The sequence below is a fragment of the Austrofundulus limnaeus genome, unplaced genomic scaffold (genome assembly GCF_001266775.1).
Source record: "Austrofundulus limnaeus strain Quisiro unplaced genomic scaffold, Austrofundulus_limnaeus-1.0 Scaffold34, whole genome shotgun sequence".
Lineage (NCBI taxonomy): Eukaryota > Metazoa > Chordata > Actinopteri > Cyprinodontiformes > Rivulidae > Austrofundulus > Austrofundulus limnaeus.
The window spans coordinates 2,044,621-2,056,704 of NW_013952436.1; the positions used below are offsets into that span (position 1 = coordinate 2,044,621).

Sequence of the window (12,084 nt, forward strand, 5' to 3'; positions counted from 1 at the left end):
GCAGCGTCTCTCATGCTCTACTCCACTTCCTTTTCTCGTAGCTGGTGTGTGTTTAGAGGGCCAGAGTGGTGCCAGCTGTTTCACCTCATGCGCTGCATCCTCCCCGTCCCATATAGGCGCTAACTGCTCTAATAACAGCACAACAGGAGCTCGGGCTCGGAGCTCAGGCAGCCCAGAGACCGAGAGGCGGCGGACGAGCCAATCARAGCTCGACAGCGAAGGGACTGTGTGCAGAGAAACGAGAAGGAAGGTGCCAACTGCGGTTCAACAGAAAGGAACATCAGAGCAGAAGTCACCACGGGAGAAAACAGACAGAGGAAGAAAGCCCAATTATATGCGGTATCGCAACTGGCAGTAATACCAGCAACAATGCTGCCATACCATGGCTTCTCCAGAGACAGCGCAAGGTCAAGTGAGAGCAACAAAACAAGCAGGCCAGTTCGCGAGCACACTAAAAACTGGAGAAAAACACATCAAACTTCGCTCCTGGAAAAGAATAAAGAAGCTGCAGAGCATGATTGGCTTTGGTCTCAGACCACCAGCAGCTCCGAAATAAAAGCTGCCATCTCCTCTCAGTAAAAAAAAGGAATAAATATTCAAATCAGTGGACATGAGTTTTCTCAGTTTCATGTCAGTTCAAGCCTTTTTTGTCAGTCAGATTGCATCAAAAAAAAAATCCTTTTAGCCCCCCCCCCCCCCCCCCACCCTTATCGTGTCTGTTCCAGCTCATATGACCTTACAGGGAATTTTGACCATTAAATTTTCGTTCCAGGTGGAGTGGCAGAGGAACGAGGATTTGGTCGACCCAGCAAGCGACCCCAATTATTTCATCACGACCGACCACYATCTTGTCATCAAAAAAGCACGCCTGGCAGACACGGGCAACTACACGTGCGTGGCCAAAAACATCGTCGCTCGCCGCAAAAGCAACTCTGCCACGGTCCTCATCTACGGTAGGTGGTGCTACTTCCTGCGAGCAGGTGTTGAAAAGACACACGTGGAAGCTAACGTCAGGTTTCATCTGAAAAACAAACAAACCTAAAAGCAAAAACAGAATCAGTTTGTGGACGCATGCTTTTTGTTTATTTCCACATTAAATTTTGCATGCAGCATGAAACATATCTGAGTGAAGATTTTCTTTTGGTTTTATTTGGCATTTGTTCGTTTTTGTCCATAATTTACTGTGAAGTTGTGTCTGAAGCAGCGCTGCATGTGAGGGACATATGGTGAWAACTTGCACACGTCAGCTTTCTCTTTTTTCCACCAAGTAATGAATAGTAGTAGTATATCTGGACATTAATTAACACAACTTAAAACGCTGCTGGCAGGATTTCTGGAAGAGCTGGCAGTCTCGGATGTCATGGCTGCCATCTTCCTCCTCCTCCCCTCTGCTGTGGATCCAGGAGGAGGGGGAAAAATTGAATTAAGAGCAAACTGTAAATAATGACTTGGCTGGATAAGCAGAGTGACCTTTATTAAAATGCAGCATATTTGCTATCACAGGGGGCTCAGTGAAAAGCATCCGTATATACAGACGGTCTTAATTCTCAGCTGCACGCAAACAGTCATGAAAATCTTGTGCGAAAGATTTAGGTCTGGGGGTAAAAAAAATTAGCACAATTAATTTTTTCGTATCATCCAATTACCACAATTTTTTTATAAAACTAAAAAGTGTTTAATTATAAAGTGACTGAAGAATAATTAAACAAATAAATGGCTACAGAAAAAAAATAATGGCTGTTATTTCACTTTCACTAATGTAATGAATACGCAGCTGCGGATCAGTAGAACATTAAATTATTTTTGCAAGGTGTTTACCAAGAAAAAAATGTTCTTTATATGTAAATCATAGAATCTCACATTAATAAAGTTAATCTTTTTATAAAACAAAAAAGTTTTAGAGTTGAATCTCGTATTAAATATGTCATAAACATAAATTCTACAAACAGCAATAATTTGTGCACACTTGCCTATTGAAAAGGATCTAAGCTCATTATTTGCTTCTGTCATGGAAGGGACCCCCCCCTGAGACACACACACACACATGACCCCCAGTGCTGTATCAAATGGACAAAGCATTTTGTGATGTGACTCAGACAGGAAGTGGTCTTCACGTCGCGTCCAGCCCATCTTGTGCCGATAAAACTTACAGAAAAGTTCTCCAGAAAAATGAAGAGCCGCTGGGACATTGTTCTGTCCTAAACACTARCCCAAACTTTATATTTTTGGAGGGCGTTTCTGTTTTAGCGAGTCTGTTTCAACCGCCGCATCACGGCTCACTTTTCTTTTTCCGTCTCTCTGTGTGTCGGGAGAGGAGCTCAGAGCTCACCCTGCCTGTTAGCAGGTAACTGCAGGRACAGGGAGTGACAGCGGCCAAAATACCTCAGAAACTCACCCAAATAAGCAAAACCTGTGAGATTCAGCYTTTTATACTGGATTACATTTTGTTTGGTCAATTCTGTGATTCCGTCCGTGTTTCCTTAGCGACTTATAAACGGAAGTGGAGCAGAATGTGGATTCTGATTGGCTGTTGTCGCGCACATTTCCGCCATGTTTGATTGAGTAAAGAGGCTCACATCTGATCACCGTGATCTACCTGAAAATTTACTTGATCAATAATCACAATCAAATTATCGTCCAGCCGTAGAATAATTCATGAAACCACTTTGTGAATTAGGACTGAATATTTTGAAACACATATTCTGTCTTAAGATTCCTAAAGACAACAGAATGATGCAGTGAGGAAGTAGTGACCTTTTGTGTATTTGTAAGGCAAAAGCTGATGATAATGTTTTTATCCTTGTCTATATGTCTCTGTATGTTTGTCTGRTAGCAAAATATCTCACAAACCACTGGACAAATTTAAGAAACCTACAGAAAATAGTCTTGCTTATACAATCGAATAGTTTCTGGAACCAATCCAGTTCATGTAAGTGTTTTATATGATCAATGTACAGATGCATCATATCGTAAAGAAGAGATTTTATGATTTATTTTATTTAAATGGTGTTATTGTTGTGAATTTTTTTTCCCCAAAAAAAGTACAGGAGACATGAGAAAAATGCAAAGCAGATTTTTAATGTAAATGCGTTTCTCCTGGTAAAATAAATTAAAATAATCCTGCACAAACTGGAGTGAGGCGTTGTAAAAATATATATCAAACTTGAACTTTATCAGTGAGCCTAATAGATAAAATAGTCCAGTGGCTTTCTGTCTGCATCTTTACTCAAGGATTTGCAGCAAGAATTAGGAGGAAATTYAGCCCCATTTTTCTGGAGCTGACACATTTTTATTAAATAAACCACAGTTTGTTTTACTTCTGTTTTCAGCACTTAGGACATACAGTAAAACATATTAGCTCTGATGAGGAGCTTGCCTTCATTCAAACAGATTTTGTGTCAAATAAAAATATTTCCAGGACAAAAGAGACAAAACGTTTTGGTTTGTCAAAGGACAAATGTTTTACCCGAGAAGGTCAAACACAGAGTTTCAGGAAATTCTCTCATTCACCTCTGTTTGTCGAAGAAACTTTTACCTTGTGATTAAAAAAAATAAAAAAATAAAGCAGACCATCACAAACATCCTAATGTCTCATCGCTACACAAAGGTGTGCAGGAGAGCAAGGTGACTGTTTTTCATTAGGAAAATGTTCTTCAAAGGGTTTTACAAAAGAAATAAGTTGGTGAACAGTTTGTGTGTTTATGAGTATTTGCACTTACACGAGCYTGATTCTGGCAGTGGAGAGAAACATCACAATTCCTATTATTATTGTAACACAAGGACTTACAGGTAAAACTGTTGATCACTGATGTAGCTTATATATTAGCTTAAAATAGACAAATGTTCATACTTAGATTGTTTTATTTGAGGGTTTTTGATATCTAAACTGTACCTTGAATTACAAGAAATACATTAAAGTTACTGAGTAATTGACGCCTCACAGCAAGATGATCCTGGGTTTGATCCCRGGTTCGAACCTGTGGTCTTTCTGTGTGGAGTTTGCATGTTCTCCTCGTGCTTGCAWGGGTTTTCTCTGGGTACTCCYGTTTCCCTCACACCCCAAAAATGTGTACAATAGGTTGCCTTCAGGCCCAGGACGCCCTTGCAAAAGAGATGGGATCACAAAGGGATTTGCCTGGTTAAATAATGATAAAGTAAAATAAAATCTGAAATAAATAGAAAATGCTCTCAGGATGTTAGTGGATATTTTAATGAGTTATAAACCTTATTAACATGCTTTATGAGAGTTATAATAGGTGGTCATTGTTAAAAAAAAGAGTCATATTTGAACACAAATGACTAAGGATGTGAGTCACTGAACAGAAAAACCTAATTTACCAGTTTATTGTATTTTTCACTGCAGTTACATTTTAAAGTGCAAATAAACACCTCCACACCTCTGTGTGAAGGTGCTGCTTTGGGAAATTTTAAGGGGATGTCCACATTCTGCAGACAGAGTGTGAATGTGTGTGTGCAGAAACGTCAACACAAAAYGAGGTGACAGCAATTCGAAACTGGCTATGTTTTTTATAGTTTCTCACATATGTGTGCTGTCATCAGCTGGTGTACACTAAACCTTCTSACACAGGCTGCAGCTGGAATAAAGTCAGAGCACAACAAAATTGTAAAAAATTAAGTAAACAGGAAGTGAAATCCAGCAGAGCAACAAATCRGTGGAGAAATATACAATCACAGTCTTAGCTGGTCAGAAAACATGAGGGGCTACTTTAAGTCTGTGTGGTGTTTTTTTCAGAAATATCTAAAATTAATACATCATTTTTGCCAAATAGTTAAAAAAAACACATTTTGTTTAAATATGTAGGGGATTTTGTCCCTTGGTGCTCCAAAGGTTGTTGATGCACATTCAATGTTTACTTTACAAAGTTTCCTTAAAAGTTATCCAGTGGTTCCTGAGATATTTTGCTAACAGTCATACACAGAGGGATTTACCATGAAAGARAAAAACTAATGTTGGTCTTCCGTCATTGCTAAATCTACAGCTGAGACAAACCAGGTGTCCCCGCCTTCTGAGGCCAGCAGGAGCAGGTATACAGGAGCTGTCATGTTGTATTTTTAGACCATGTGTGTTCATGTTGGAGARATGGAGCTTTAAGACCTACTCCACACACACAGTCATGGTGTCACATGAACTTTCCTTAAAACATTAAATAACTTGCAACTAAACAGTGTAAGAACTAAGTAAGCCATAAAGAGTAAACATTTGAACTAATTATCTGAGGYTTTTATTTATTAAAATAAGTACTATGTTTGTTTACATGGAGAGGTGGAACTTAAAACTTATAGTTCACAAAACAGCCCAGYCTTTCCTTAATTCAATTCTAATAAATTTTGTTCATTTATATAAAAGACAATTGGCAACAAAACGTGATTTATCAGTCAAATATTAAAAATCAGAATGAGAATGTGTTAACATTTGACATATCGACTTRGCACATGATCAATAAAATGTGACGTAAATGTTGTGCATTGATGTGATTTTTTTATTGTTATACTTGATAAATGCAAAGTGAAAAGGCAAAGGACCTGTCACACTTTATGCCAATTTATGACATAATCTTCCACTAAACTACTAATAAAGGTTAGATATTTGATCAGTCTGTTAGCATTACAGTATGTACACGCCTGTGTTTAAGTTCTTGATGAATTATCTTTTCAGGCTTTTCCTTAAGTTTGACAACCTATAAAATCTGACTGCATCCAGTCTTTATGAAGAAAACTCATTTAGAAAGATTTTTTTTTACTGTGAAGGGTTTTTAGAAGAAATGTGTTCATTTAGAGCGGGCAGTCAAAACACACATCCTCATACGTTCCCTCCAGCCTCAGGCATAAAAATAAAACGTGCAATTATGCCTTGCACTGATTATAATTGATTAGTTTGCTATTAAAAGAAATATAGAGTTTTCCATGGAGGCAAGAGCATTCACTCTTCTGCTGTTTGCCTTTTTTATGACATAAATGTTAGTTTATTTTTATATTTTTTAAAGGATTGCTGGTAAACCCTCTTGTGCGATGCCTTGCCTTCTTAATATATGCTTGATAAAGTGGCACATACTGAGGTTAAATCACAGCAGTGTAATTTGTTCAAAGCAGACCTGCTACTGATGTCCATGTTTCCTTATCTTYCAGCAGGAAAATAAGTTTCCCTGTCCTCCATGCTAGTTAATCTCCCTAGCGGTAGCAAGCCCTAATAACCGCTACTTTTCCAAGGCAGTTCAACAGGGGGCCAGAGATGCATTTTAACGAGACRGGGCTGGTGTGACTGCACTCTGTGCTAAGAGGTAATCAGAGGCCGAGTTGCCTGGCAATTTACCTCGCTGTGCCGGGCAATCAATTGCATAGAGAGGGTGAGGAAATGATTCAGGCACGACAAGCACGGAGAGTTAGGGYGAAATTAGGACAGGAGTATGTACAGAGAGGGAACGACAGTGCTGCTCAGGTCAATAAATCAGGAATCTCTGTGCTTCATAAGCTGGGGGGAAAACAGAGTGGATGCTGGGACAAAACCTGCAAGATCRGACGTAATCACCTCTCCTGATTGAGACACTAAAGCTGCAATTATGTGCCAGTTCATGGTGAAAGTTTAGACGACGAGCACTGTTTCAGTGAGTGGCAGCGATAATAGAAAAATCCGTGTTTAAAGTTCGTGAACTGACTGAGCTTTYGCTACAGGGTATGTTTTTTTTTAAAGAAAGTCACACAGCGGTGTCAAACCAGTAGTGAGCGCATGAAGAACAGTTTGATCTGCAGTCATGTTTTCGTCTAATTATTTTTCAGCCRGTCGTCTTTTTCCGAGGACAAGGTGTTCTTTTTAATTAATAAAGAATCCTGAGCGTTGATTTAAAATAGCATGGCTCTATTGTGACCTTTTCCCCGTGTCYTATACAGTATTTTTAATGGAAACGAGCTAAAAGGGAGGAAGTGTTTGAGATGTCCACTTYTTACTTTGCAGCACCTGTGCAGACCTCAGAGATGAGGTGAAAGATGGCGAGTTGCAGATTATTTTCTGCTCTCTGTTGAAGCCATCTTGTTTGTTCACCGTGTTTGGCTGTGATTCCAGTTCATGCACAGGAAGCAGCCCCCCACCCCAGCCCTCGCTCCTCCTCTCCCATGTGTTCACCTTACAGTGTGGAACCACGGAGCGTAAAAGCAGTCACGATTTTTCTTGCGCAGCACACCTTTTTATTTATTTTATTGATTTATTTTTTTATTCCCCCTCTTTTCTGCATGTCGGGTAATCCTGGCTGCTCTGTTCCTTCATCCATCCCCCCTCTCCCCCTCTCCCCCCATCTCCCGGTGTTGGTCTGACAGTCAACGGCGGCTGGTCCACGTGGACCACCTGGTCGTCCTGCAGCGCTGTGTGTGGGCGTGGCTGGCAGAAGAGGAGCCGGAGCTGCACRAACCCCACGCCGCTGAACGGAGGCACGTCCTGCGAGGGGCAGAACGTCCAGAAAAGTGCCTGTGTGGCCACCTGTCCAGGTAACTCCCAGGCAACCCTTGTGTGTTCTATGGCGCTTGGCTTCCCGTGGCTTCTTCTTTCTTTTTTCTTTTTTCTTTGTTGCATCTAGAACTCATCAAATCATCTTTTCTTGGCTGCCCTTTTGTACAGCCCCTTTAGTTTTTTATCCTTTTTTGTAGATTCAGAGCTTTTGTTGCTTCCTGCAATTAGTCTGCTTACTCAGCAATGTCAGAGCCTAATAAGACCTCATTCAAAAAGTGATTTATTATCAGACTTTGTTCCTTTGATCATCTGCACTGCGCACAGACCCAACTTTTCTTTCAGCCGCATTTCTGCTTGAAGCTCATACACGTGATCTCAGCTTTGGTTTTTTTGTGTCACAGCTGCTTGTACATTTGTTAATATTTGCTTCTCAAGCTGCTTTATTAAATACAAGCAGCAAAAAAAAGCTGAAATACGGAGCTTTGCGGGAAGTGTTGTGGGCATTTCYTTTACCACCTCGGTCTCTTTTGTGAGAGCGCTGGAGTAGCAGAGAGAGTGTCCTGCCTGATAGTGAGCAACACTTATTGATCTCTGGGAGCCTGAGATGGAAGTCAAGCTGCCTCATTTGCAGCCTTGCATTAGCCCCCTGACAGGGAGAAGACAACAAGGCAGAGAGCAGCACAGGAAAACACAGGTAGAAGGTGGAAGCAGGGATAGAAACTGAAGGAATCAGATAGAATCCAGAGAGAGAGAGAGAGAGAGTAATAACAATGAGGGGGAAGTTGAGAAAGGTCGAGTGTTTCTAAGAGCAGATGGGTGTGAGGACAGACAGCTGGGATGATGCAGCCGTGCTGACTGCAGGAGAAATCTCCCACCTTCTGTAAATATCAGACAAGGAAATCCAACCCCTCTGGTAGTGGCAGCTAAAACTGAGGTTATCTTCCTCAGTGAATCAGGGTGTTGCCTTACATGTAAAGACATCACTAGATGTCAAGAATGAGTGTAAGTAACATGGCCCGCTGGAATACACAGCAGCAGACGGGAGTACCGCGGAGGAAATGCACAACATCAGGATCTGGACGGAGTTTGAATTATCGGCGCCGGAGAAAAGTAGTAATGGAATTAGAATTAAAGCCGTGCCCAGGGACGCTTGACATTCCTCCACAGCGAAGCAGGATACTGACCTCCATGAGCTTAAAGAGATTAATGTCAGTCCAAGCTGCTATTGTTAGACCAACCCCCCCCCCTCCACCCCACCTTCCTCCATCTATCTGCTGCACCGTGAGAAGAAAGTGTGTAATTCCAACTCTAAAGGAGCTGTGGCAAAAAGGAAATATAATGCATTGTGCCCCGCAAACACATTTTTACAGAGTTTGTGAAAGAAAGAACTCAATTTTTTACTGTTGATGAGAGATGCCAGAGCAGCATGACCCCACTTACACCTGTCAGTCCTGTTGTTTGGCAACTGAGCGCAGCCACCCCCCCCTGCCCCTCCGCCCCCACTTGTTATCCATCCGAGACCAGTTCCAGATCTCAGCCTCCAACACCTGAAGTCGTGTCACCCCCCCTGCACGACCCAGCATAGATCTGCAAGAACCTCTGAATCATTTTTTTTCTTTAATATGTGATTTACACATGAATGATTTATGAACGTGACGAGAGTAGAGAAAAAAAATGCTCCACGCAGACAGAGAGCACATTATAATTTACTGCAGTTAATTATCACCAAGCATATAGTTTTCACGGGTCTACAAAGTGGTTTTGGTCTGTCTCTGAACGAGACTTGAGAGGAATGAATTGCATGTGGAGATGTAATGCAGCAGATAAGTATGATGTTATTCATTCAGACACGACTGACATTTGGATTCAGAAGTAGTGTTCTTTATTTTTTATGTCGGCCTTGAGAGGCTGTTTTTTTTTTCTTCCTTCTCCCCTCTTCCTTTGTTTTGGAGCTGCGTTGTGAAAATTACATGATTTAATGCTGGTCTTGTTTCAAGACTTCATTAATTATCTAAACTTGGAGTTCTGTGTTGATTATTAGCTCCCTGGTGTGTTTAACTTTCAGCATTAGTGCTTTGAAATGAGTATCACCAAACTTGATTTTGTTGTTTTGCTGCCTGCACTGGTTAATATGTTGTTACAGTCTGTTTTGTCTTAAGCTGGTCGGCCAGCTGAATTTGTTGTTGCCTTCGTCCTTTAGGGATCGAAGATGCTTTCAGCTGAATTTGTTGTTGCCTTCGTCCTTTAGGGATCTAAGATGCTTTCAGCTGAATTTGGGGTTTGAAATCGACAACGTGCAAATGCGGTGAACTGAGCCCATTGTCCAGCCAAGTCTTTGTTTTGTTGAAATGCTGACGGTCATTTGTCATTCTGTATTTAAAAATTAACACGGCTGCCTCAGAGCAGGGCCATATTTTCATACATTATATATCAGCTTCACAGGCTGCCACCGTCAGTAACAAAACTCTGCGCACGTCTGCTCACAATGACTCTTGTGTCTAAATGTGAGCTCCCACCTCTCGTCGGGGGGAAGTGTGAAGCCAGAGAGGCTCATCTGTATTTTAGTCTAAGTCTCCTCAGTGTTTAATGAGAGTTGGCGGAGGCCTGTGTGGCAGATCAGATGGGCTCCATGCTGAGAGAGACGCAGGGAGCTGTGGAGGAGGCTGAGGCTAAAGCCCGAGGCTGAGAGCAGAGCAGATCAGCACTCGAGACAGCGAGTAGCCAAACTATGCCAGAGCTTATCTCATTTTTCTCCTTCGACTTTTCTTTCTTGTTTTTTTTGCTTCCTTTTGTTTCCATCCCAGCGCATCCTGCTCAAGTATCRCAGATAATTCTCCAATCCATCTCTCGCCCTCTTATTGACTCTGCCCCTGGACCGGCTCGTGGTCAGAGCCAACAGTCGGCTCCGATCACGCCAACATTTCCAACAAAGACTCCCAACGATCGCAGCCAGGAAGCAGCACGACGACACCAGCTCCACACAAATGAACGTTGCCCGAAAAGAAAAAGGGAACACCAAACAACCTGAGGAGATTTCTAACTTGTGTGAATTATTTAAATATAGTAATGATCCCTCTGGCTTGCCAGAGGAGTTGTGAGAATTCAGTTAGATGGAAAATAAATAGACTCGGGGTTGGTGTCTTTGTGCATGTGCTCGTGTATGTGTGTGCCCATTTTTTTTCCTGCACTGCATGCAAAAGTCTAATTCTGCTTTAGAAGTATGCAGTCATGCGTTTGTGGATATCATCATAGATTGTTCTGCAGACTGCACATTTTATCCGTAGAATAAATGAAGGCTATGGAGGATGGATGTGGCAGRACAGCACATTAGTTCACTGTGAAAAGACGGTGGCCATCTGGTGACAGCCTTGCATCATTTTTAATCATTTGGTGCCATTTGTTTTAGCTCGCCCACCCCCTTCATACCTCACTCTGTCTCATTCTGGTTTGTTTCAGGAGTTTAATCACCAAAGGAAAGTAAACTTAGCTTTGTTGTATTAGTAATTACACKATAATCAGGTTTTTTATGCTGTTATTATAGATTATTTGAAATTCTCCGTTACCATATCCCAACTTCTGTGATGTGAAGAAAACCTCCTTTCTTTTTGTTCCCTCCATCAGGCTTTGATCACTTGGATTAGGGGTGGGCACTGCTGTGTTGACAGGACAGTGGGAGCAGAGAGACATCCTACTGGTCTCAGTGGTACTTGTCCGCCTCCTCGTGTTTCCTTCAAGGACACAGAAGCCACGAGTGCTCAGTGATCTCAGACTGTGTCCGTCAGCAGCCACTGTCATTTTGAACAGCAGCGCCTCAGAAAAGGCCCTCCCACTGGCCTGCGGAGAATAGTTGGACTCCTTTTTTGCTTCTACACTTGGCAACACGTCCAAACGGGGGGCTTGCCACTGGGTTATTGTATTACCGCCCCACCTCGGAGACCTGCCTGACCTGACACCTGTGGTGCTGCATGATTGAAAATCAGCTAAGGTGGTTTTTGCTGCGGCGCTAACAATCACTACCTAGAGTTTTAAAAAGAAAGGAAAAAACCCAACCGTGTGGATTATCTGCTATATGCACTATTTCAAATTTAAAAATGAGATTTACTTCTAATTTTAATGATTTTTTTTTTTATTTTAAAGGGATCCATGATTAGTTGTAACATTAGACTTTATTTGATAAACATTTGTATTAACTGTAAAAAAAGACTAAAAATACTGTTGAACGTTTGGTTTTGTAAACTTTTAAAAATATATTTTAACACGGACGGAGCCATTTTATTTACACAAAGCATTCTGGGTAAATGATGACATGGATAGGTCATCAGCGTGAGCGAACTATATCCACCCTGAAGGTTAATCTTGGACAATATCTGATGATCGACTCTTTTAAATGAAARCAGAGAGCGTTGACAGAGAGGAGAAGGTAGAAATGACTCAGCCTGTAACTGAAAATATGGATGGAGGACAACAGAGCTGCTTCATGGAAGAAGAACCTCATCTTAGCTTGTTAGCCTTTGCGCTAGCGCCAACGCTATATTTCTATATGTATTAGCTCGGTGCTAGTGCGACAAACAAGCTAAACTGAGGTCCTTCATCCACATTTTCAGTTACAGGCTGAGTCATTTCTA

General features: G+C 41.6%; 1 protein-coding gene across 8 annotated transcripts in view; it reads left to right on the forward strand.

Annotated features, from left to right (window-relative positions):
• Nucleotides 1-12,084, forward strand: part of unc5a (unc-5 netrin receptor A) — a 206,560-nt gene that overhangs the window by 149,555 nt on the left and 44,921 nt on the right. For 4 of the 8 annotated variants that reach the window (XM_014006104.1, XM_014006101.1, XM_014006096.1 and 1 more), the window contains exons 5-6: nucleotides 773-953; nucleotides 7,321-7,497. In XM_014006104.1, coding sequence (XP_013861558.1) covers nucleotides 773-953; nucleotides 7,321-7,497 — 358 coding nt within the window. The remainder of the gene's footprint in view (nucleotides 1-772; nucleotides 954-7,320; nucleotides 7,498-12,084) is intronic. The other 4 variants (XM_014006098.1, XM_014006100.1, XM_014006102.1 and 1 more) reach the window with 2 other exon arrangements.